General features: G+C 40.7%; 3 protein-coding genes across 3 annotated transcripts in view; 1 reads left to right on the top strand and 2 right to left on the bottom strand.

The window, feature by feature from the left end:
* Positions 1-5,600, bottom strand: part of twnk (twinkle mtDNA helicase) — an 11,380-nt gene extending 5,780 nt beyond the window's left edge. The window contains exons 1-2 of the mRNA XM_010777204.1: positions 5,532-5,600; positions 4,652-5,297 (exon numbers count right to left, since the gene is read on the bottom strand). Of these exons, the coding sequence (XP_010775506.1) occupies positions 4,652-5,272 (621 nt within the window). The 5' untranslated portion in view covers positions 5,273-5,297; positions 5,532-5,600. The remainder of the gene's footprint in view (positions 1-4,651; positions 5,298-5,531) is intronic.
* A 190-nt stretch (positions 5,601-5,790) lies between these two features.
* mrpl43 (mitochondrial ribosomal protein L43) lies at positions 5,791-7,591 on the top strand. Its single transcript, XM_010777205.1, has 3 exons — positions 5,791-6,081; positions 6,288-6,394; positions 6,994-7,591. The coding sequence occupies exons 1-3, from the start codon at positions 5,951-5,953 to the stop codon at positions 7,227-7,229; spliced, it is 474 nt and encodes a 157-aa protein (XP_010775507.1). The 5' UTR covers positions 5,791-5,950; the 3' UTR covers positions 7,230-7,591.
* A 485-nt stretch (positions 7,592-8,076) lies between these two features.
* sema4gb (sema domain, immunoglobulin domain (Ig), transmembrane domain (TM) and short cytoplasmic domain, (semaphorin) 4Gb) lies at positions 8,077-26,161 on the bottom strand. Its single transcript, XM_010777211.1, has 9 exons — positions 25,927-26,161; positions 25,347-25,501; positions 22,038-22,213; positions 19,561-19,699; positions 19,245-19,467; positions 18,503-18,618; positions 17,962-18,116; positions 14,975-15,036; positions 8,077-14,410 (listed from the first exon to the last, which is right to left on the bottom strand). The coding sequence occupies exons 1-9, from the start codon at positions 26,159-26,161 to the stop codon at positions 13,443-13,445; spliced, it is 2,229 nt and encodes a 742-aa protein (XP_010775513.1). The 3' UTR covers positions 8,077-13,442.
* Positions 26,162-27,318: the final 1,157 nt, after the last annotated feature.

The following is a 27,318-nucleotide window of genomic DNA, read 5'->3' as shown; positions in this document are numbered from 1 at the left end:
CTCCATGTATGAGTTATCATCCATGTTTTAGATGAGAATAAAGAGCCAAAAAACTGTCCAGTTATCACTGATCCATCTCACTCCAGTTGAATAGCAGGGACACCCCATCTAGTCACTTCAGAAAAAATCAGGACCATTCTGACTGTACAGTTTCAAAAATTAAAAACCTTTGACAGTGTTCTCATATATGAGCTGTCATTCCCTGTCTTTTAGATGAGAATAAAACGAAACTGTCCAGTATCATAACAGATCCATCTCACTCCAGGGTGATAGCAGGGACACCCCATAGTAGTCACTCAGAAAAAATCAGGACATTCTCTGATTTAGATTCAAAAATAACAAGACATTTTGAAGTCCTCATATATGAGATCATCCCTGCTTTTTAGACTTGAGAATAAAACAAAACTGTCCCAGTATCATAGATCCATCTCACTCCAGGGTGATAGCAGGACACGCCCCATGTAGTCATCGCTAGAAAAAATCAATTCAGACATTCTGATGATACGTTTTCAAATAAAATACAATTTGGGACAGGGATGATAGCTCATCATATGAGACTTCAAAGGTCTTTATTCTTGAAACGTACATTCAGAATGTCCTGATTTTTCTGAGTGCACGGACATGGGGTGTGTCACGCTAATCCACCTGGAGTGAGGGGATGATCTATATACTGGACAGTCTTTGTTTTACTTCTCATCCAAAAAACAGGGTATGATAGACTCATATTATGGAGACTCAAAGGTCTTTATTTGAAACTCTACATCAGAAATGTCCAATGATTTTTTCTGGGCATGGACATAGACTGCGGTGCCTGCTATCAGCCCTGAAGTGAAATGAGTCTGTTGATATCCTGGACAGTTTTTGTTTATTCTCATCTAAACACAGAGGGAGGATTTTCTTATTACTCTACCGTAATGCAATAGGATATTCGCGCACCGCAATATCACAGTAGAGGGGCGTGGCTTGACTAGGTATTTCCCGAGTGGAGGCTGCGTTGACCGCAGGTTAGTTTTAGCATACTCAGCACGACTCAGGACTGGTTGTTCCATGGCCCTAGAACACGATTTTATGGGGCCATTACATCACCAGATGAGTCCATTTAAGGCGGTAATTTCTCCAAAAGATTTTGTTTTACTTCACTACTAGCAAGCAGCCCGAACCAAAAATATTTTCCACAGGCCGCCCTGGTTATGCTGCTTGTACTAATTAGACTTAATCAATAAAGCCACCCACAGGTTGTTAATAGGATGTATTCATTATCCTTTACTTATGTTGCCGGTCTTTTCAGCAGCCGCCATCTCGTAAACCGGCGATTACAGTCCTACCATCCATTTACATGTTCACCGTGACATGGACAAAAATGTAACGGCCCACTTACCTCATGGCACGAATCCAGGAACTCTCCTTTGGGCAAACATTGGCCGGGAAACGATAGAACAAGCACCGTTTCACTGCGAAGACCTGTAGGCGCAACCGCGAGCAAGCAACAGAAAAACCACTTTGCGTAACATTCAATAGCGTTAGCTTTAGCCAACTTTGTAATGAAACGATACTTGCCGAGTAAAATTGGGAAGAAACTCTGGTAATTAATTGATTCTATATTATGTAAGAACTAGCGCGTGTTAAAAACGACATTTCAAACAATACAGATTCTAATGGTCAGATATAGATATACATGATACTAACAAGATAGGCAGGTACTTGCTTTCAAGGCAGAACACAGGGGAAAACCAACTTAGCAGGGATTTTACCGTATTCGGGCTGTAATGACGTACAACGGCCGTCGACCAATTTCTGTAGTCACTACTTTAGACCCACTCGGTAACAACCATCGTTTTCAGGCACCTAACTCTTCAAACAATTCCAGTGGGGTCATGACTGGATGTATTTTAATGCGTTAGAACAAAAACGTGATTTATCTCTTAAGATTTGTGCTCAACCACAGACCTAATTTCGAGCTATTTTCCATAAACCCTAGGAAAAATGCATTGCTTTTTGAGACAGGAACCGGAAGTGCTAAAATGCTAACTACTTCCTGACGGTTTTAACGTACGCGTCACTGCGGTTCTCTATGGCACCTGTTTGAACTCGTTATCAGTATAAAGACACCTGTCCACAATCTCAAACAGCACACTCCACACTCCACTATGGCCAAAGACCAAGAGCTGTCAAAGGACACCAAAAACAAAATTGTGACCTGCACCGGCTGGGAAGACTGAATCTGCAATAGGTCAAGCATGCTTGGCTTTGAAGAAATCACACTGGGGGAGCAATTATTAGGAAAATGGCAGATCATACAAGACCACTTGATAATCTCCTTTCGATCTGGGGTCCATGCAAGATTCACCCGTGGGGTCAAAAATGATCCTACGAACGGTGAGCAAAAATCCCAGAACCACCATGGGGGGGACCTAGTCACATGAACCTGCAGACGAGCTGGGACAAAGTAACCAAAGGCTACCATCAGTAACGACCACTACGGCCTCCAGGGGACTCAAATCCTGCAGTTGCAGCGTGTCCCTCCTGCTGTAAGCTCAAGTACGATGTCCAGGGCCCGTCTGAAGTTCTGCTAGAGAGCATTTAGAGTGATCAGGAAACGAGGATTGAGAGGAATGGTCATATGGTCAGATGAAACCAAAATAGAACTTTTTGGTAAAAACTCAACTAGACGTGTTTGGAGGAGAAAGAATGCTGAGTTGCATCCAAAGAAAACCATACCTACTGTGAAACATGGGGGTGGAAACATCATGCTTTGGGGCTGTTTTTCTGCAAAGGGACCAGGACGACTGATCGTGTAAAGGAAAGAATGAATGGGGCCATGTATCGTGAGATTTTGAGTGACAACCTCCTTCCATCAGCAAGGGCATTGAAGATGAAACGTGGCTGGGTCTTTCAGCATGACAATGATCCCAAAAACACCGCCCGGGCAACGAAGGAGTAGCTTCGTAAGAAGCATTTTAAGGTCCTGGAGTGGCCTATCCAGTCTCCAGATCTCAACCCCATAGAACATCTTTGGCGGGAGTTGAAAGTCCGTGTTGCCCAGCGACAGCCCCAAAACATCACTGCTCTAGAGGAGATCTGCATGGAGGAATGGGCCAAAATATCAGCAACAGTGTGAAAACCTTGTGAAGACTTACAGAAAACGTTTGACCTCTGTCATTGCCAACAAAGGGTATATAACAATGTATTGAGATGAACTTTTGTTATTGACCAAATACTTATTTTCCACCATATTTTGCAAATAAATTCTTTAAAAATCAGACAATGTGATTTTCTGGATTTTTTTCTTCATTTTGTCTCTCATAGTTGAGGTATACCTAGGATGAAAATTACAGGCCTCTCTCATCTTTTTAAGTGGGAGAACCTGCACAATTGGTGGCTGACTAAATACTTTTTTGCCCCACTGTACATGTCGCAAATTGACAAACCTTTTTGGCAGCAGCGCTGCTACAAGCACTATCAGCAGCAGCTTAGAACAAGTGCAAGATGATGAAGAGAATGATGAAGGCGCGAGTTCAGATATACAGCCAGCCTCCTGCGTTCATGATGAGGGACAGAGTTGAGCTGGTGGAAGAACCATCTCAACTGGCACATACAAGTGCAGGGCAAGAGCAAGAGGTGGGTGAGAATTATCCCTTGAACTCAGTGGCGTTTTCTCCTGGAGGCCAAGGGAAGCCAGGCTTCCCCTGTTTTTTTGGATTGTAGTTATAATTTTAATAAATAAATAAAAACACTTCGTTTAGTTTCGGTAATTATTCTGCCGGCCCATCTCTCCACCATTCTCATTGAGTATTTTACAAAGAGTGAAACAGCGCCCCTCTAGATGTTATGATGAAACAGTAGATTGCACTCTCTGTTGCGAGAGGAGGCTAGCCGAAATTGGCTTCCCTTGGTGAAAATAAATATATATAGACATTTTTATTCATTGGGATAAACCTGATAAAATACTACAATTGCCTAGTCATGCCTCACAATCCAATCAAATCGCATCAACGTCAGTTCGTACTGTAACTGTCATCACTGCCCTTAAAAAGTAGCAAGCAACTGAATCAAGTGCAATTATGGAGGGTGGAGATTTGGAGTATTTCATCAAAAATAATTTTACTAAACTTCCCCTACAAAGCAGCAACTAAAAATGAAATCTGATGACAGACCAATGCCCAAACTGGAGCTGTGTACAGAGAGGAAAAAAGGAGCGAATCGGAAGTAAAGCTTTAAATAATAAACAGCGGATTTCTAACATTTGACATTTCATGTGGCCGGACTGGGTCAGTTTCCAGGCCTGAATTTTAGTCCCAGTCCGCCCCTGACCGTTAATAGCACCACTAGATGCACTTTCAAAAAACGTGCTGCGTTGTGGTTTGGTGGTTTCTATGCAACGCGGAGTGTTGCGTTCATGGTCTGTACTAGTGTAGTAATTTGGCTACGGGAGGCTGGGCCACTCGGGAGTTGGTTCTGGGCCGCATCTGGCCCGCAGGCCGCCAGTTGAATAGGCCTGGTGTAGATAACGAAACCTTGCCTTGCATTGCATTTCAATGATGGTGATGTAAATGTGATGGTGTCTGGCAAGTGGGTTTTCCATATTATAATTTGTATAAAAAGAAAATCCTTAATATGTCATGAAAAAAACTGAAATGACACTCAGAAATACCTGGAACATGGTTTTAACCAGCAGAGCCTCTTCCTCAGGGACGTCAGTGAGCGGCACAGAGCTGGACCAGATCCTCTGCACCTCCCTCAGCTCGCTCTCCCTCTCCTCCTGCTCCTCCATACTCTCTGGGTATCCCAGCAGCACATGAGGGCTGAGGAAGTCCTGCTCCTGCTTCTGCATCACCTCCAGGCAGTCCTGGATATCCTCCCAGCTCCCTTCCACCAGCGTGTCTTTACACACAAACTGCCCGGTGGTTTTGTCGATGAACAAGGAGTAGCTGTCTTTCCTGTCGGACGGATTGATAAAGATGCTCGGGGTGTGGAGGCAGCTGTAGCCATCGTGGAAGGGAATTTCTTTAGAGCGCAGGTACTGTTTTATGTCTGTGATAGTGACAGGAGTTGTAGGAATCTCTAAAGTAGACTTGGCATCCTTTTTATAAGCCCTGGTTCCACTGTGTGCCAGGAAGTAGCCTTTATCAAGAAGCTGTGGAGGTCTATGAAGGAGTCTCTGGGTAAGAAGTCTCACACAGGAAAAGGGTGGGAAGGGTCTTTGGTGCAGAAATCTTGGGGCTGCCACCTGCAAGAGACAGGTGGTGCCCCTCAGCAGCAATTTTCTCCACATTAGTTATCTGGAAACGACATTAAACCTGCACAAAGAGACAGACAGGTTAATTAGCTTACAGCAAAGCTACAACAGAGGTATGTTTGGATGACCTATGCTAGTGTAAGTCACAGAGAGCAAAGACAGCGAGGAAGAAAACCTTTATTTTTGATTAAACAAACACTAGCTATGAAGGAAAATTAGCATGAATGTGCATGAAAGCATCCACTAGAAATACATATCGTTTTAATTAAAAAACAAAGACATAACATTGACTTACTGGCTCTGTCGTCTGCCCTACTTTTCCTCCATGCTTCTCCAAACCCCGGGCTTTTCGGTGCGCTTTCAAAATAAGTCCGTGTGAAACATACGCCAAAGTGCACCGAATGCGTTTATATGTTTATGTTAAATGTGAATTCCTACAAAAAATAAATATGGAATTATAAGAAGTGTTTGTTTCATAATTTGCATCCAACATTTTAAATTTCTTTCAAAATAAGTATTATTATTAAGTTATACCGCGCTCGTGTCATTTAAGTGTTTCCCTCCGGTACATATCATCGACGGACCGGATTACATGCATGCCCGTCAAATCGTCCTCTGTGAATGTTGTTTCTAGCTAGCATATATTTGTCTCTAGCGGTTCTTAAAAAAAACAAATGTTTAATTGAAATATATGAGCTAATTGTGTGTTAAACGATGACATCCAGAGGCACACCGAGTCGCTTCCTGCAGAGTGTTCTTCAGAACGGAGTTGGTCGCTATGTCTGCCAGCTCAAACGACTCTCCATCATCTTCTCCAAAAATGCACAGAGCTCGCTGGGAGTCAGGTAAAATATATGTTACATACATTACTTTAATATAACCTCTTTCTCAAAGTTACAAATGTTAGTAGTTTTTTGTAAATAAATCTGATATTCTTTGGTTAACGAACTAAACCGGAAATTGACTGTATGTTTAAAACCAATAGGCCTACAAACAAAGTACTATCAGTAGGATAAGCACAGCATTAAAAACGTTTTTCCTTCTTTTTCAGGGGGTTCATTGAAGAGGGAGTGGTGGATTATGCCAAATACAACCCTTCAACTGTCGTGTATGTGTCTCCTCAGTCCTGCAGGATACCCAAAATAGTTGCAGAATACCGTAAGTGCTCAAGACTGTGTTTTGATGTGACATCTGACTAATCCTGAATATCTTTCCTCACTTTAGCACAATAAATAGATCAAATAATAATAATAATAATAATAATAATAATAATGCTTTATTGTAGCGATTTCCAGGGAAATAGATTTTTAAAGAATTGCATGCATCTTGGTAATATGGACAAATATACTTGTGTGTCACTCTCCCGATGTTTAAAAAGTTCCCAAATTTAGGAAAAAGGTTTTCTGTGTTGTCTTCTGTAAATCCAACTGCTGTCCCTAAAGAAACGACCTAATACTACTTTGGTGATGCTCAACTACTATAATGCTACTTTAAATCAAAAGCATGAAAACAGGCTCCGGGCTTAACAGGTTAACAGTTAAAAGTGAACAACAGTTAATAATGTGTATTTCTACTCTTAGATACTGTAGGGGGCAGTATAACACTGTTTTTTCTGAGACCTCTATTTAGCTAGAAGTAAAAATCCACTGGGAGTTTCACCCAGATGTATTGGTTCTTTGTGACACTGTTAAGTTTTGCAATAAGAAAAGTATGTACTCTTAAAAGTCACTTGTACTTCATTCTTTTCCCTCCTGCAGTAAACGGCAACGTGAGGGAAGAAATTGTCACAAGCAAAACGTCGATACAGATTTCTGAGGTTTTGACCAAGCTGACCAATCAGTCCGGCCTGGACATCATCCGCCTCCGAAAGCCCTTCCACACAGACAACCCCAGCATCCAGGGCCAGTGGCACCCCTTCACTAACCGGCCCCCGTGCATCGGCCCCATCAGACCTCAGAAACAAGATACTGAACAAGGACTATCCAATATTTAAAGTCAAAATGAATGCTAAATTGTAGTTTACTGTAGAAAGATACATCATTTTTTGAAGCTGTTCAAGTAATCAATACGTTGATATGTTGGATATTTCTGCAGAAGACCTCGCTCTGGACTGGGTATTTTTCACCATGCCCTTTTGTCTTTTGCAATTCTGTGCAGAGCTGTGCCATTATTACCGGCTCTAAATGCCACATTTGAAATAGACGTTACATGAATCCTCCAGTGGCTTGTCAGCAGGCCTATTAAAAAAGCAGATAACTGTTTTTTTAAACCCAAGGTTATTTGAAGATTCATTGTAGTAAAGTGCAGCGCTTCAGAGCAGATGAAACTTTGTATGAAATAAATCTTTAAAAAAAATTGTTCAGTTGCTGGGTGGGCATTGGTGTTTAAATGTAGATTTTCTTCTGAGTTATATTTTCACAGCTTGTCAGAAGATCAGCAGAGCAACACTGATGTGCTGTCTGCTTCATTAGCTTTGACTGATTTAACTGCACTGATAATACTTCACAGACAAGACACATGGCAGAGGAACACCTTTCTTTATTTCCATGACACCAGGGAATGTACATGTTTTTACAGTTTTAGATACTGATAAGGTTTGATGGTTTCCTTAATGCACAACAAATCCCTAAATTAAGATGACAGAAAGCTGTGTGATAGCTTGAGGGAAATCTTTTAAAGGGTAGGGGCCCTTGTATGCTAGTTTTCAGGTTTAAATAGCTTTAATATTCAGAAAGGACTTTATTTTTCTCCTACTGCCTGATGTGCTGCAGCACCTCTTTTCACCCTCTGTCTAAAACAAGAGCCCAGTCTGCTCTGATTGGTTAGCTGGTTCTCTCTGTTGCGATTGGTCTACTGCTTAGAGATGTCCCACAAGATAAAACACAATACAGGAAAGGGAAAAAAAAAAAATAGGGCTACCTTCAGCAGCGCAGAGCTGTCCTGAAAGCTCCTGCAGCGGCTGATTTGTTCGAATTTAACAAGGCTGATATTGGGAAAGATCCTCACTGCTTTCTTTGCAGTTCTCACCCTGAATTCATCATCTTAGACTGAAACATGCCGGCTTTCCCTTTTATTCCCTAACAAATAACCTCAATGTAGTTCTCAACAAAAATACGCCCAAACAAACAGTCCTCCCATGAATACAAATAGGCATGAAAGGTGCCTGCAGGACAGATTGCTCGTTGCTGTTGATTGATGGATACTATTCTGCTGGCATACATAGTTCTGGCCACTAGGAAATGGTTTGGGTATATCTGAGAGAATGCATGTAGAATAGGAGCGTGAGATGACTGCAGAGGATGGTGATCAGTGAGAGACAGTGGAGCAGAGCTCTGCAGTGGCATACTTCTGCTGATTTCACTCATTGTCTTCCAAATATCTATACTTGAGGATCATTTGTTATAAGAATGTGGATGCCATGTCCAACTGAATTACCCTCTCAGCCATAAAGACTGCAGTTCCTGATGTGATAGATGTCCTGCAAATAAAGCTTGTGACATTTTAATGATCTGTGCACTTATATCACCACATCTATGTCAAGTTAAAATGTCTTAGCCTTAAAAGGAATTAAAGCATGATTGTGTGAAAATGCTAATTTCCTGCATTTTAATTTATATATGCCACCAATTACAGATATCAGGGCCAGTACACTCCCATCACACCCGCACTACCCAATGAAAACTGGCAAAGCTAGACCCACACTAGGACATTTAAAACTCTAAATAAAGATGCTGTTGCTAAGTTACTGCCTTGCTCTGAAATATGGTCATTTTATCCCCCCTCTGAGCCTATGTTATACCTCTGCTCTGTCAGAGTCATATATGTAAATGACTGTGGGCTCCATTCCCAGTGGAGTTCCCAGTGGCCTTGTCGCTTGCCACAAGCTAAAAACAACCGAGTGTTGTGGCGTCTGGAGAGTTGGACTCAGTTTGAGCATGTTTTGCAAGTCATTTCCTGTCTTCCCCTCAAGGCTCTTGACGCTGACGTTTTTGTTTCCCCACAAGATGAACATAAGTGTTATTTAATCTGCACAGAGGCAAGTTGAAATTTAATGAACTTCAATAAATAAGACATGAGACACAACATAAAAGGTCTGCAACAACGTAGGTGGTTAAATCGTACAGGAAGCCAGTTCTATTCTGAGAAAAGCACATAGATAAGGTCATCATCAACAAAAGAAATCATACAGAAAAAACTTGATGGAAAGTGTATGGGAGAGGATTAGGGCCACTTTTTTTCAAGATCCGACCAAAAGGTTCTTTTAATTTTGTTGTGAGATTAAAGTCACAATTCTGAGAAAAATACAGAAATCTGACTTTAATCTCAAAAAGAGTGTTTCATCCTCTTCCGTCAAAGTGTCACAGTTTACAAGAGTATATTATATGACGTTTAAAAAAATACTAACAGTGCAAAAGGAACTACTGTCTTTGGCCGACACCTAAAAAATAATTACATAAAATATACTCTATCTTGCATATTGACGCAGCGGGATGTTTGCTTCAATCTGGATTTATGTACATAGACAAGGTGAATGTAATGCAATATGTTTTTAAAGTCCATATAGAAAACAGGGTAGAGACAGTGTCTTTTGTAAACAGATTGTCCTTAAATGAGAATGAAGCAGCAGCAAAGGTCGCAGATTCAGACAAAGCTTTCAACATGTGAAGGATTGTCAACATCTATCATAAGGGACCTTGATAATGGAAGCCTTTATATAATAAATGTGTAGGTACCGTATAGTAACATGTTGAACTCAGGAGAAACTGCAATCTTTTTTACATATCTTGAATTTGCAATTAGATGTAACCCAACAAAAAAATGTCTTCACATCTTTGATTTAAATAAAATAAATAAAATTAGCATGGATCAGAAAATATGCACAATCCTAGTCAACCTCTCTGAAAAAATGGAGAGTAGCATGTTGAACTAGTGCAGAAAACCAACTTGTTCCACAAACACAAACTCTAGGGCTATTTAAAAACGAGTTCTAATGGATTGGGGGCCACAATGGCATTTGTAAATTCAGCAGGGTCCTTGAGAGAGTGTGAATGTGAGCAGAGAGAGTAATAGTTGATAATGTCATGAGAACTGATGAGACGGGAAGGAACAACAGAGAGGGAGAGAGGGGAGGAATGAGGATGAAAATCAAGTGAAATAGCTAAAAAGGCTGATAAAAAACATGCAAAGTGCAAATGAGTATGGTCATCTTTTTTCTTCATGGCTGATTAGGACACACAGGTGAGGTTGTATCATACGGAGAAACACATCTAAGGAGAGCTTCATAGCTGAGGTCTGAGAACGTTTGGATTTATAGTTAACTGACAATAGTTCACTCTTTCTTATGAGAAGTAATCCAATACATATGCTATTTGTTTAGTGTGATCTGAAATGTGTAACAGTAGATCATGGTTTTGTCTTCGCACATAGGCATATGGTGAGGAGTATAGACATTTTAGCCAAGTTTGAAGTAAGACCACTTCACCCAATCTGAAGTTGTTGTTGGCATCCAATGAAATGATTTGATCTGGCAGTCTAGTGGTGCTGCGTATGGTAAAAAGGTTTACTATCTGTCTATTCTTCTGTATTCTATATTTCTTGTATGGAAAAAGCAAAACGCTAATATTTTATATAGTTGTAATTTCCTAAAGAGACAAGCCTATACACAGTAAATAACTACTGAGACAGAGACTTCGCATAAGGTCACAGAGATAGCCAGATACAAAAATAATTAGGAAACCTAATCAGTAGAAGCGGTTTAAAGGTTCAATTTGCTACCAACGAAAAAGAATATGTGTCATCCATGTTTAAAGGTGAATGACCAGAAATCCTGCTTTCATATAGTGGAACAGGCCATGAATAATACACCTTTGGCCAATCCATCCCCAACAATATTCCTGTCTCAAACAAAACAAAGCAAGCACTTTTTTTAATGATATCAAACAGATTTCCTTCAAGCCGTGAAGCATATTCCCAAAATAAAGTGGCTTACAAGGCAGACAAGAGGACAACTACTGTAAAAACCTGCGAGTGCAAAATAGCTGCTGCCTCCTTGTATCATCGTCTGTTTCCTGCAAGGCTAACCAGGACACTCAGGTCAAATGTTTCCTGTCTGCTTCTGACTTGTGAGAGGACAGCACTCTATGCAAACAGACAAAAAGCCTGTGTCCTCTCCTGGTGGAGGGGAGCCAAGTCTGGCTGTTCCTGTCAGCCCGCTCTGACAGACGCTCGCTGAGAGTCCCCTTCGAGGGCTGCTGCTGAGCCACTGCTACGAGAGCTGATTCAACACTTTGCTGGGTAAGACAGATCTTTATTTACCCCTCACCGTAACACGTTTACAAACTACTTAGATATTCATTTCAGTCTGTCTAAGTTATACCTACTATTTAATCATAGTTCACCTTGCCAAGAAAATACTGTACGGTCTGCGGTTCTTGCTGTTTTGGCCTTGCTCTGATGTCAGGTAAACACAGAGGATGCCTTTGTGTGAAGGTCTTCTCTGGATTGACAAATGGCCCCTTGCAGGCTCTTCACAGATAGGGGACCATTTAAGAAGTCGATGGAAACCAATTTTACTCTTTGTAGCATCACAAAGAGTTTTTGTCTGTGTCTGAAAAGAATGGCATGACGTCTCAAGAGAAAGCCACATCTTCGAGGTGTAATGAATGATCATCCAAAAACAAGGCAACAGTCTGACCATGACAAAGAGATAATGTTGGAGCTGTATAAATAGAAAGCTGCATATTTCCTTTACAGCCATTTGTGTTCAGTGTGGTTTCCTCAATGGGCCCCGGAGTCTGTGGTCTTAAGTGAATTCAATCAATCTGACCACAAACAGACTTCTCCTTTAATAGACCACTTAAGCTGTGTCTCTTGTTCTAACATTGATGCTAACAGAAGCTTTGCTACAGGTTTTCCTATTAACACACAAAAGAGCTACTAACTGCTGCAGCAATCTACTGGAGAGCAGAAGTAAATGAAGAAAGAATAGTTTTAAATTATTTCAAATGTAAGATTTGTCTCACCACCTGAGCCCTTGTAAACGGTAACAGCTTCTTAAAGTGATGCTCCACACAAAATCTATCTTTTGAGTATCAAACAGGCTTCCCCTGTGGGCTTGAAGGGTGACTGTAATATGTAGTATGCAAAGAATGAGCTTCTCAAAGGGAAATTTTGCTAATTTTCTCTGTTTAATATCTTCATATAAGATATTTTGGGGTTAACAAATGTTTGTCAACAATTCCAAGAAGGCACACTTGACTCTGGTAAGATGTGACGAGCATTTGAGACTCTTTATGACATTGTTTGGGGAAAAGAATCAGCAGATGTTTCGATAATTGCTTAAAATGGATTCCCATTTGGAAATGTTTTCCCTTTTAAAAATCATGAAACTTCTTAAATCATTCTGGTACCAACTTTATACTTGTTGGATGATTTAGCTCGTTTGAAAACTTTTAATGGTCCTTCAATTTAGTATATTAGTTCACTTGCTCAAACATCACACACAGGGGTTTGGGGGTGATGTGTCCTCATTATCAACTGCTGAGACACACCTGGAGGTGGCCAATGGCAGCTAATGAATCCCAATAGGATGCACTCTTTGCTCATTAAAGCACTGTGACCTTCTAACAACTGTCCATAACTCACGAAAGGCTCTGAGGTGGAAAAAACATCAGGTGAAAGGTAGAATGATTTAACAATGCACAAAAGGTCGATTTTTGGTGGAGTATAACTTTAAGTTCCATAGAAGGCTTACATTACATGGCAAAACCCTGAACACTTCCACAGTCTCATATATTTGCGGTCCCCTCTTGGCCTGACTTATTTTCATGTCCTAGTTTGTGTCTTCTACATCACACATGTATGACCCCGATCTTTCACAAGCCTCCAGAAAGTCTCAGCAGAGGAAGCATTAAGCTCCCTTCTTCCTAGTACTTCTGTAACAGCGCAGTCTTTGACCAAAATCTTCACAGCTCCACTTTTTGAATATTAACGTCTGGTTAGTGTAGTCCGTTGTTGAAGTGAAATCCTGGGTCATTTGTCATGGGAGACAAGGGGAGCCTGCGCATTTCAGATCAGGCGAGGTACTCTGGGTACACTGGGTAAATAACAGCAGCGTTTGATACGACAGTCAGTTCTCCCCACCACTACGGGTCACCGTTGGGGTATAAAATAAATAACTTAGGGACTGAGCCTGAGAGGGGGCGTCCTAGATGGAGCTCTCGTCCGGCTGCAGGTCCAGCTGCGTGTGTTTCCTCTGCTCCAGGATCTTGTTGAGCTCCTCTGTGAAGGAGTGGTAGAGCGGCGACATGCCCTCGGTGTCGGCCTGCCTCAGAAGAACGTAGCTGTTCCCGTTCATCTTCCGCAGCACGCTGGGCAGAGTGGACGACATCCCGTTGGCGTAATCAATGTTGGGTAATGGAGGTGGCATGGGCAGAGGAGGGGCAGGGGGAGGCGTTTTGCAGGGGGAGAACTGGCCCTCCCCTGGAACAATCTGCAGGAATCCATCACCAATGTCCCCGAATGTTGTCATCGAGATAGAGCGACGACCCTGGCGGCCGTTACAGTGGCCCGTGATGGTTTTAAGCTCCAGATGCGAGCTCCTCTTCCTCTCAGAGGCCCCCAGGACGTGCAGCTCCTGCTGGGAGAACTTTCGGTCCCGCCGGGCCCTTCTGGTGCAGAAACTCACATAAAGAAGCACCACAGTCAACACCAAGCAGAGCCCCCCGAGGACCGCCACCAGGGAGATGTACACGGCCTCCATGTGTCTGTAGCTCTGGAACTCGGCCCCCGGAGGCAGCGGGGCGGGGGGGGAGGGCAGGGGCTGCTCCGTGGGGCTGCTGGTGGAGAAAACAGTCGGGCTAGAAACTGTGGTGGGGGAAGTCGTGGATTCAGGGTCCACGGGGAAGTAGGAGTCCGTGTGTACCCTGACTGTATAGAGATACACCAGGACTGAGACGGAGTTCTCCACAGCAAAGCAGCGATAAGACCCACTCTGCTGGGAACGAGCTCCGATTATGAGGAGGCCATCTGTGCCAATGCGGTAGCCCGAATTCAGGCCGTATCCCTGGAGCTCTTTGCCGTTCAGCGTCCAGCGTGGAGTTGCCAGGTTGGAGCACAATTCACACTGGAGGAGCACGTCGTCACCAGACATCACAGAACGCCTCCGATGGACCACTGAGGGACAGAAGGAGAAGAAAAAACACTTTGAGTTGGAGCAAAAAAAATAAAGAGATAAGTAGGAGAATGCTAGATAAAGGGAGGAGGATTCGAAACACCATGACAGAAGTGCAGCAGGACAGAGAGATGAATATAGAAGAAGATGTCAGGTCACAAAGGTGAGCAGCCACCGCGGCTCAACCTCTCAACATCACTATCTGTCACTTTTCATAAGCTGCTTTGAATGTAGCGAGCTCTGCAATGCAGCCAGCAAGACCGCCTGACCTCCAGCAAGAGAGGAACTGATTAAAATGTGTACCTGGGGGGGATGAGTAGGGAGGGGACACCTAATGAAATCCCTTAATAGCAGCTAAATTCTTAAATTCCAGGCAGGGAAAAGAAGAGTTTCACCTCATAATCCCTCTGTGACAGTCGAGCACACTAATCAAGACAAATGGATGTGGAGGTAATATAAAACGTTCCCAAAATGTAAAAGTTGCTTAATGGAGTGTATGCACGTGTGTGTGTGCGTGCGTGCGTGCGTGCGTGCGTGCGTGTGTGTGTGTGTGTGTGTGTTGTTACCATTTCCTGAATTCTCCTTGCAACCCCTGATCCCCTTTGAAATATCCTGGGTTAGGTTCGACCTGAAATAAAGTCATTTCAAATTCAGTTAAAACATTTGAATGTAATCTTTCTTTAACAAGGAAACACTCAGAAATTATTATTTCAGATTAACAATAATCTGATAATTATCAGAAAAACAACATGATATGCAGACATCACTTAGCAATATAAGAGAGAAATAACATGTGATATGTTATAAGACACTTCATCCTTGAAACCATCTAGTAGCTTTCTAAGACCATTATAAAACCAGGAGGCATCCTCACAACAACTTAATGAGGCTAACACGACAATCACGGTTTGAAAAAATACCCCAAATCACTTGCAGCCAGAACAGGGAGCACCTTGTTTCTGCAGCAATTGAAATCCTATTTTAGATCTGACTGCAGAAGGTTTAAGGCAGAGAGAGCCGCATGTACATATATCAGTTTTTTACTCGATTCAAGCCAGAGTAGCAGGAGTAAAAATCTCCCTCTGTCTACATCAGTGTATTCCAACAACCCCCATGAATAAAGACTGTGGACATGGTGCAGCATTAACCAGGTAAGTGTAAGGTCTCTCCCATTTCCGTTCCATTCTTATTGCAGCTTTCTCCGAATGCGATGCCCGCCCTCCCAGAGAAATGCACAGGAGAGGCTGATGTGTCTGCGGCAGTAATGAAGATAAAGATGTCTGCTACTCACTCATGCAGCGTGAATGAAGAGAGCAAGAAAACTCGCAAGTGTGAGAGTGAGCCAAAGTCATGTTTATGTATTTTTGTGTGTGGGTTTGTGTGGAGTGGCTTTATTATAATATGCACTAGTTCTCCTATGTATCTCCAGCTGAATCACCCCACAACTAAACAACATTTCTGTCTAAAGTTTTGGATGTTTTATGTTGGCAATATGTACACGTAAACTAGTACATTTACTCCATAAAGTACACTAAAGTAGGGCTGCTCAATTAATCGTATTTTAATTGCAATTACGATTTTGGATTGCAACGATTATGAAAACAACATAATCTAAATAAAACGATTTTTTTAATTGATTTTTTTTATTGATTTTTCAGTTTAATTATACTTAAAGTTCAGGGTAATCAACTGTTAAAAACATACTGTTCACATTTTTTTTTTTCAATAAATGGGTGTTTTCAAAGTAAATGGATAATCGTTTTTAATTAGTGATATAAATTATTAACCCAAATAATCGAGATTATGATTTTTGCCATAATCGAGCAGCCTTACACTAAAGTATACATTTAAAGGGGCCCTATTATGCTCATTTTCAGGTTCATAATTGTATATTGTGCCTCTACTGTGACATGGTTAATTGCTTTAATGTTGCAGCACCTCTTTCCACCCTCTGTCTGAAACCAGAGCCAAGTCTGCTCTGATTGGTTAGCTGGCCAGCTCTGTTGTGATTGGTCAACGGCTTAGAGATGTGTATTTTATGTTGCACTAGAAATGGATATTTGACATATAAAACGTGATAAACAAGTGAAATATGATGCACTGTTATCGATAAAACGACCTGAAAAAGTTAAGTACATTTTCTTTAAAAAAGCTCAATTTAAAGTTATTGTCTATTCATTTATCATTTAATGGGAATTGTAATCTTTAAAATATGGGTGTACTGTTTCTAAATAGTCAATAGCAATTATTAGCAAGCAAGTATTCTCAAAATGACTTGTACATTTGTAAAAAATTAGATAAAGTTAAACTCAAGTTAAATGATATTTCAAAGTGTGAGCGAAGTTCATTTTCAGATCCAAATGTTTTTAAGGGGCTAATTAACCCAAAGTGCAGAAGAAGCTCCCGCTGAGCTGAACCGAGCTGATGAGAGAAATCAAGATCGACCTTATTGTCTTAGACCTGTTTTCATAGAAATTCTGTTTGAAGGGAAAATAAGCCGTATAAATAATTCACAAGACTCCAGTATTGCTGTCGGGCCCAGAAGAAAGAAAGAAAGGTCATGTAATGCAAAAATGTAAACAGAGTCCAAATGAGTCATCTCTGTTTGCAGGTCTATTACTTATTCCATTTACACAGATGATGCATGTAATCATCATTGAACAGCTCACTATTGTAGGTTCTTGTTATATTATTCATGTGGAGGTGTTGATACTTATATACACTTTATTTAAAAAATCCCTTTTATTTTTACCTGAAGAATACGGAATACATTTACTCAAATGTAAAAAGCTTATATGGCTGTCATCCAAGTGCAAGCGTATAGAATAAGTGGAGAAAATTTATTTAAAACACGTGGACGTTCAGAGGAGTTTTAGGAAGATATATGACTCAGGATAAATGGGGAAGCAATGCAGACACTCTGTAAGTGCTGTCTTTACACTTCCTATAAAACATTGAGTTATCGTACATACCATTAGTATTCTTCTCCTGGGAGTTATATAATACTAGGAAAAAGCATTTTATAAAGGGTGAAAACGTAAACTTGAAAGTACCAGGCTTAGTGTGGTTTGTATTGAATGAGATTGATAACACTATAAACACATCATGATCTGTCTTTAAAAGGAGCTTAAAGCAGCAGTTGTAAATCAAATATGTCAAAGCTTGATTACACTAAATGGCTGGGGACTTATAATGCATTTCAATTGTATCAATATTATACCTTTACCTTATGTCTGTGCTTATCATATCTTACTTATTTTAAACCAATGTCTTGACTGATGAAATTAATGTTATGGCGCCATTTCGTAATTAGAATTAGATCAGTGTTTTTTAGCTTGTAAATGTTGATACATGAACTTTCAGCCATTTTAGATATTTACAATATATTTTAAATGGGTTCTCTTTACGTTTGTGAACAAATGAATTGAAGAGACTGTTTTGGATCTGTTTGTCTTTCTGTCCTCTTTGATCCCGAGAAGCAACACCAGAAATGACATTTAAAAAGAAAAGAGGAAATGTGCAGTGGTTAGTGTTCAGCTGTGTGTTCCCTCACCTCTGTGCATGGGAGGATATTTCCACACACACCTTCCCGTCCCAGCCGCAGAAGGGATCTCTGGCGAACACACAGTCGTAACAGGAAGTGTATCTCTCACAGGCGGACATTGGTACCTGCACCACTCCGGAGTACGAGCCAACGTAAATACTCCTCTGCAAAACACAAGATGGAGATATTTCATATTTATGACTTCTAAAGCCTGAAACTAGAAAAATCTACACAAGGATTGTAATGCACTGTTATTAAAAAACCTGATTAATAATCAATCACTGAGGAAAATTGCCTTGTGGCTGTAGATAAGCTGCACACCCAAAACGTAACTTATCTGTGTCGCTTGTATAAATGTATTAAAATATTCTTTAAAGTGCTCTAATGACCCAATCCAATTAATAAATAAAATCCTTCTCAAGGCATCTTTACATTCCAATTATACGTCGTTAATTAATAAGTCAGACCATGATCTATCAAAGGTTTTAATTTGCATCACTTTAGCATAAATAGGCGGTTAATTAGGAACTCTACAAGCATGAATACATACCAGAGCAGAGGATATGACCATGCTCTCTATGGGCTGCGGTTTATCAAATAGCTGAAGCTCCTCTATGATGTGCATCTCTCCACCAATGTCTACAGCTCTGTGCAGCCAGCCATCATCTGTAAGAGAAGATTCAACCTTTTTCTTTCATTGATGCTGTAAATCTGTTTATTTCTCAAAGGAAACACATTGTTTTACTTCAGAATCTATGAATTGGAGATATTCTACAAGATGATTGCTACTAAAAAATGCTAAACATGTCTCATCTGTACTGGAAGGACACCAGTTGATTTTATATTGTCGACTGATAAGACATTTGTGGATCAATATCCAAAATTGGCTACATTTATTTTAAATGTACTCCTTTAAACATTATGTTTATATAGTACAGATTGATCCCAGATAATTATATTATTTATATATAAATATAATTCATCGGTAAAATATTTATACTAAAAGCTCAACCAGGAAGTAATCTGGATCAAATTACTTATATAATGCAAAATACAATGAAAAGCCAATTTGTTGTCAACGAAAATAGGATACATTATATTTTAAAGAGTTGGATCAAATCAAATATTTAACAGCCATGTGTATGGTTCAGTTGAGATGTTTCAGTGCTTTAACTTTCTTTTGTCTGTTATCTTATTCTGTTTTTGCCCAAAAAGAAAAATGTTAGCCCTCCCATTTCTTGTTGCTTTTGTTCTTTGTATTGTATTTGTTAACTCTCAGTAGTAAAACTCACCGGTTCCCAAAAACAGAACGGTATAAATGTTCCCATCCAGCGCTGGCTCCTTGTGCACGACTATCTTGACATAGTTGACACTCCTCTTGAACATGAGTGGGCGAACCCCTATTGGGTGCACCTGGCTGGCCATGAGTGGGTGCCTTCTGGCGAAAGTGAGGACATTATCTGGCAGGTCCCGAGACGAGTTAATGCCCTGCGACCTGTGAGCGTCTGTCATACACTGTGGAGGGATCAAAGACAGGGGAGTGATCAGAGAAAGAGCTGGACGTTAAATACTTTGATAATAGTAAGAGTCTTTACAGATGAAACTCACAGATCCAGGTCTTGGCTCTGGAACTTTCCCCGTGAACTCCCTCCACTTTGAGTCCTGCACCTCCATGTACGGCCCATTGAAAGCCTTCTGCACATCTGAGAAGGCGTACTGGCAGATAGCAGAGGCTTTGATATTCTTCCTGAGGACATATTCAGAGGACACAGTCAGGATTAATGACTCAATGTGGGACACACACCGAGGGGTTATTATCAGGGGAGAAGCTGCCGCACAGATCGAATTTCAAACGAAAATGGGCTGCTCATCTCTGTTTTATGAAAACTGGGGTGTTGACGTGCTAAAGTTTCACCCTCACATTTTCCACTTGGATTGTATCACTTTGTCTTGAATGGACATGTGGGGGTTCTGTCACTGACAGGTGTGTGATTTTGCTCTTTATCCTCTGTAGCTCATACCATCAGCCACTCCAGAAGGAAATATTTGTTTTGCAGAGATTTCAGCACCGAAATACCCACTCCCTGTGAGTCATGAATAAAGAGCTCCATTTGTGGCTTTGGTGAAAGAAAAGATTTTTAGAACAACATAACAACAGCATGAGTCGTGGAACCAGGTGACCCTTAATCTTAAGCCCTACAGGTGAGATTAGTAATGAGGGGGAAATGTATGCGTCACATTCTTAAGTCCATTGTGTGTGCCCACCTCAGTCTTCAAAAGCATCCAAGTGAGGTAAAAGAGATTGAAGTGAAACCTGAATCTGTCTTTAAAACTGGTGAGCAGTTATAGCTCAGGGGCTTACTCACTGTTTCACGCCTGAGTCTAACGCATAGTGACTACTACTACTACTCGCAGGTGTGTGAGCCTATTTTCCCCACAACACAGAGTATGGAGAAGGACAAGAACGAGACAGAGAAAAAGGTGACGGTAAATACTGTTTTCATGCCTCTCATGTTCTTTTTTTGGACTGAAAAAATAAGACATTGGACATCTGGGATGGATATGTTTTACTAATTCCTGAGATTTTTAAAGACCAAAACAATGAATCAATGACTCTAGAAACTGAAGAACAGATTTGATAATACAAATAAGTGCTCCATCACTGAATGAGGAAATAGACTGGTAGAGGTTGAGCTTGAATATCCACGAAAGGAAGTGTAGTGGTGAAAAAAACTAAAATATAGGAAAAATCAACAGGGAAGTAGATCGTGTTACTGTCCTGTTGCAATGCTATCCTTTGCATCTGAATCTCAACACCCTGGGGACAGTTTTATGCAGCATGACTCTGCATAAACACACTCACTCCGCTGCCAGATATTCCAAAGGCAGCCGTCACGTCAGCTCTGGCTGCAGCCTGCCGCTTTTGTTTTGACAGCTCAGGGTTGGAATAAATGATGGTTATCGTTATCTGGTAATATGGGGATTATTTTACGAGTAATTGTTCAATCGGTAGGATGTCAGAAAATAAAGAAAAATATCCAGCGCAGGTTTGTGGAGCCCAAGACAAATATGGAAATGACAGGTTTTGTGACATGTTTCCATGCTTTAATGCTCAAAAAGCTCTTTATTTTTCTCATAATGCCGCAGCACCTCTTTTCACCCTCTGTCTGAAACCAGAGCCCAGTCTGCTCTGATTGGTTAGCTGGACGGCTCCGTTGTGATTGGTCAACTGCTAAGAAATGTCCCGCCACCTCACTTACAATGTGTTGGTGGTGTGCTAGCCAATAGAAGCGCAAGTGTTACGTAATGATGTCACTATGTTACTGAAGTAAACAAAGGAGTCTAATGGAGGCGTTTCAGGGAGAGGGGGTGAGAAACTCCCTCTGGAGGGAACCTTTACAGACGTTTTTTGTCCAAAAATACTTGAATCATTTTACATTCATTCTTACTTGTGATGTCGTCATACTGTTTACTGCACTACATTTGAAATCCTTGTCTAGATTCCAAAGCTTCAAAATATACCAAATTGGCAGGGCTTAATTTTGGGGACATGTGCTGTATATGTTCCCTGGAACATCCCATTTCCAGAGATGGGAAGCTTTTCTTCAGACGGCGGTGCGTTCATTAGTTTTAAGACGTAATGTGGAAACTTTTTTTTTTGATTGCTCAGATCATTTAAAATAAATGTTGATATCTATTTTGATGTTGGGTTGATGTTCTGACTTGTGAGGGCGTTCGTGTGGTTTTCCGCAGTCATATGGATAATTTATCCGCTTATTCCAACACCAAATGCAGCACAAATGCTCTATCTCTCAGTCTTAATGAAAATAAAAACAGAATTTGTGTATCCAGCCCTTGATTCCTCCCAAAATGTTATGTTCTTCCTTGGCCCAGAATGCACCCCTGAAGGCGTTTTTCATGGAAATCAGGCCCATAGGTTTCTCTGTAATCCTATTGACAGACAAACAAACCGAGCCGAAACCTCCTTGGCAGAGGTAAAGCCAGGCCGGTTAGTGTAGAATACGATTATTTAACCAACCTAAAAGGAAGATAATATTCAAAGCAGAATCCATGTTGTCTCTCACCATTCCAGGCCGAAGACACCATAGAAGATGCTGCTTTGAGCGTCCCGACCCTGCAGGACAAACACACTGCGCAGGATGTTGAGGTGCAGCTCATATTCTGGGACTGAACACACCATTCTGGCCTTAAGGAAAGAGGTCCACTTCCTCTGCAGGGTCCTCTGGCCTCCCCAGTCATTCTGCACACAGAGGAGACAACGTATGGATGAATGGAAGTCAATGGAGCTAACATATCTTAGATTACACAAACTCTCATACTCATAAACGCATCAGCAAGCGCGAACTTGTGATTGAAAAAACTGTTAAACAATGATATCATTATCTCCCTTAAAGATGGAATCAAATCATTATGTCCACATAACTATAGAAAGGAAGGGAGGAGGAAGTGAGTCTTACGAAACAGGAGCTCACAGTTAGTGCTTACTTTAGCACATTTCCTCTAATTGCATTTCGGTGGCATGGGGAGACAAAGCAGCAAGAAATCTCTCCCAAAAAGAGTAATTTACCACACCTCATTAAGAAGAGAAAATAAAAGAGAGAAAGACGATTTTTCTCTTTGTTTGTTCAAATTATAGCGCCTCATCTTTCTTAGTTTATCTCTTTCGCAGACGTCTGTCATCCATCAAATCTCTCTGCCCGCCTCGGCCTCCCACACAAAAATAGGTTTAATCGATGTATCGAGGTATGCAAAACAAAAAATGCCACGTTAAGAAATTCTATCCCTAAAAACAAAGTTAATGGAAAGAGAGGAAAGGGCTGAAGAAAAGAAGAAAAGGCAGGGTAGAGATAGATACCACTGAGAACATAACATAAGCGTTCCTTATAGAGATGTATGCAAGAGCTAAAAGGATGCACTTGTAAATCACAATCAACGTCAATCAAAGCATGGTCAGGGTCATCGGGCTGTGATGACGTAAATCCAAGAAAATACTACTCATGAATCCGAGCGTAGCACTGCAAAATACGCCTGTGGGGAAATTAAGCCGAGGCGACATAATGGAAACAGTTTGAGCCTGACATAAAGTCGCTTTCTGAAGATATAGCAGAGAACACATTGTGCAGCCTTTCTCTCTGAGCAGAAGATATAGTAGTAAATAATGGCCAAGTGGCATTGATTTCTGCTTTTCTGTTCCTGAAAAGACCTTGTTTCTATGTAAGTTACACTCTTCTCTGTGAAAATAGGTCATGATTGCAGAGGGAGTAGATGCAGTCTGGATGGAAAGTGACAAACAGAAGAGGACAACTAGTTATGCAGCTCAAAAATGGCAAGTGTTCAGAGTGTTCAGGCCAGAGGCTACTGCCAGGGACCTTCACTATCTGCGGATCTGCATCAAATCAGTGAGTCTGTCTGCCACGGGGCTGATCTGGGACCAGCTCGACAGCTGCATGTGCCGCTGTGGCCTAGTTCAGATTGAGAGATTACACTCTCCACCGCTCTGACGAAGAGAGGAGGCGAGGACTCCAGACCTTATTTCTAGAAATGACTTGTTTTGGATGCAGAGAGGATCGTGAGCTGTTTGTGTAAACAGAATTTAGGAAGCAAGCAGGAAGTTCAGAAATAATTTCACTGCAAATGTGCAATCATTAAAATGAAAGATTTCCCAGGAATTCAAGTGTATAAATGTAAAAAAAGAATTAAACTTGTAAAATAATCTCCAAATAATAGCTCCACATATCACACTGACAATGGTCATTAATTAAAGGAATAACCCACATATATCAATGACTCATGGGTTACTTTGAATTCTCGAAAACAACTTTGTTTTTCTCGCAAACCTCCATGGGGATCCAAGGATTCAAAAATGTTGAAAGACCATGATGAATTGAGGTAAACCGAGGCCATTTTTCACAACAGTAACAATTTCAATACAGCCATTTACAAACACAAGCATAACACTCAAAACATTACCTCTTAGAGGGTGGTATTGAGTAGTTTCATGTTTTTAAATGGCATGATTTAATTGACATTTTATGTGTTTGTGAATTAGTGGATTTAGTTTTTTTATTTATTTTTGCTAGTGTTATTGGCATCCCCAATTTACTTAAATTCATCAAAATGTTCTCGGTTTTTCTACTCTTTTTTTCACCCTGGAGGTATTAAAGAAAAAGGGTCTTTTGAAACACTGGATGAGTAATTGATATACAGTTATTTTGTGGGTGAACTATTCTTTTAAGCAGCATAGTTTCTTCCTTAATATTAATTTCAATCCCACTTCCTCTCATTGTGGCTATTTCCCCAAAGCTCATGAATACATTCAGAACATTAACGTTATAATTTAGTTATGTCTGAATGACAAAAAGCCATCACTTTAAAGAATTCCTGAAGCTAGGTTTAAAATGTATCAAATGGGGTTGTAAATTGAGTGGAAACAGCTCCTTAAAGACCTAAATAAAAAATATATTAGTAATAAATCTTTTTTTTTTTTTAAACGAAGAAACGTTTCTTCCTGTCAGTTTGCATTGATGAGTTTGGACCATTTAACTCTGATTGGATATTAAAAGTTGATTCCTAAGTGCTTACGCAATGTTCAGCTTTCACATTCATTTTTCTTTCCTCCCATGCATCCAAGCAAATCCTTTTCACATTCTCACAAAAGGTGATATACTGTAGGGATTTCAAAGTATTCATAACGTCATCTCAACCGCTCAGAATCTTTTAAGACACTTTTTTATGAACCCTTAGAGAAACTGCAACAGTGAATTCAGCACAGCAGCATACTGTGATGGTAATGACAGCACCATGCATGGCCAAAAGAAACGACAGGGAGAAAAAAAGGGCGGAGGAGAAAAGGAGTTGCTGGGCATGTCGTTTCAAATGGAGATGCTGATCGCAAGTGAAATGAGGTGAGAGGGGGGGGAAAGGAAGGAGGAGGAGGAGTGGAAGAGGAAGAGATGGCATTAAAAGAGAGGGAGAGGGTTTGCCATTGGAGGTGGATGTTGGAGACTTGTAGTTTGCCTGGCAACAGTGGCACAGAAAGAACCACCAACCAAGATAAGAGATACCAAACTGCTGCTTCGTTCAGCACTAAAATTACAGTGGGAGAAGAAGGGCAACTGTGAGAGAAGAATATCAAACAGAAAGTCTTCTTAAATTAATTTTACTTCACTTTAATCGATGATATAAAGCAATAAATAATCCCACCATTTTCCAATACTGGCAACTTTTTCTCCACACCCAGCGTAACCCTTTATTCCCTGACATTGCAGTCACTATAAATCTGTTATGTTAATTTGTGTCTTTTCCTTCATTCACTTTCCAAACCATTAATATGATTATGGTTACTAGTATGTGGGTTAGTTGCTCTCTCTGACCTTGCAGACTCGGGCGACCCTGGACACCATGGTCTGGCTCGGGTAGGCAATCTGCTCCTGGCTTCTCTCGGTGAAGAAGAAGTAAATCTTGTCGTCGTCACCGATAGAGCTGTTAATGCTCTCCTTCAGCAGCACAGATCCCACAAAATCTGCCTCTGTACATACACAAACAACACACACACACACACACACACACACACACACACACACACACACACACACACACACACACACACACACACACACACACAATGAGATCCACATCTCCAAACACAGACCTATTAGCAGCTGAGGAAGTGTCTCCTTGGAAACCAAAGATGGAGCTTTTAAGTATGATTGAATAGCCACAACTAAGTCAGTTAGAGCTGCAGTGCAGTGCAATTTGTGTGATGTGATTTTCAATCTCCAAGTCCATCAGTTTCTGTATTAACATCAACACATCCACTTGGTACTTTACTGTAAGTGGAATTATATAAACCACCAGAGAATGAAATGTTTTTGCACACACTAAATCATTACTTGATGTTTTTTCAAGGTTTTTCTCCCTTCTATGGCTTTTGTTGTCATGTAATGTAATTACCCAGAAGCCATCGAGTTGGGGCCTCCTCAGTCCTGAGCGTAGGGAAGGGGAAGTTTCTGCGCACATCTGGAGAGCTTCGAAACTCATACTGAGAGGCTGTGAACATCTCACCGTCTGAAGAAGGATGAAAAACAGAAGAAAATTGCGATGAAATTTGGTTCAGAATGGGATGTTCCCCGGCAAAATGAACTGTAAAACTGTGTTGATCCTCTGACTTTTTACCTAGCGCCGTCATTAGCTCAAAACTTTAGTTTGCCTAACACTTATAAATCACTTTTTCATACTTACTTCATGAACAAATACATGCAAAAATATGTTCAGCCTCAGTTGTGCTTTAGTGCTAATTAGCACATTTTAGCATGCTTACGCGCTAAATTAAAGCTAACTACTAAACATCTCCATGTTAAAATTGTCATTGTAAGCATGTTAGCGTCTAAAGCTAGTCCTGCCCTTGACTTAGCCCCTCTGGATATACCATGACCTCGATGACGAAGACTCTTGACAGACTCATAGCGGGATGACGTTAGCATTTCGTATAGCCTCGCAGAGTAGCTAGCAAATCTGCAGGTTATCGTTTTAGCTGGAATCAAGCATGGTGCCCTGTTTTTGCCAGCAAATGTTCCCCTTAGCTTCATGCTTCTATGACTACACCAATATGCTGTGTATGAAACAAATTCAACTTGGAATGGCAGCTCATTTATTGGTACAAGAAGAATATCTATTCAAGATATAATAGCACCCAGGAAGAAAGCTCTAGCATACAATGACTGTATCAGGTATTGTGACTAATGTTTAACATATGGAGAAAAATACTAAGTTGATCAATTATTACAATAGTGGGAACAATTTATTATGTTTGACTTCATTACATGATAACTGATTTGTTACTGTATACAGGGCTGCCAACATTTGAGTTCAGCTTGGAGTGAGATTTTTTTTGGAGAACCGAAAAAAGAAACATTCATGTGTACAGTGTTACAAATGTATTGAACATGTACAAACTAGGGTTTCCCATTAATGTACCGGGCGCTACATACACAGTGTACCCGCGACTCTTACAATGAAGGCTCGATAATCAGCTCATATAAAATGGCATATAGGTGTAAGTGCTATTTTATAAGTGGGGGGGGGGGGTCCTCACCTCCTTTAGGGGGTCCGGGGCATACTCCCCGGGAGATTTATTTTTAAATATTTAAGTTAAAAGCATCAATCTGGTGCACTTTGAGAGCAAAATGAATTTATGGATACATCTCTCAACACCCATATGAAACAGAACTGCACACAGATTTTCTTTTTCTTTATGGATATTTTACAAATCACTCCCCTTTTAAACTGTAGGTTATTCTTGTTTTACTGTCATATAGTATTTCATAACTGTTTTTCATTTATTCT

Source organism: Notothenia coriiceps, unplaced genomic scaffold, assembly GCF_000735185.1.
Source record: "Notothenia coriiceps isolate Sejong01 unplaced genomic scaffold, NC01 NC01_scaffold00017858, whole genome shotgun sequence".
Taxonomy (NCBI): domain Eukaryota; kingdom Metazoa; phylum Chordata; class Actinopteri; order Perciformes; family Nototheniidae; genus Notothenia; species Notothenia coriiceps.
Note: the sequence above shows the minus strand (reverse complement) of the source record. Positions and strands in the feature narration are given on the sequence as shown.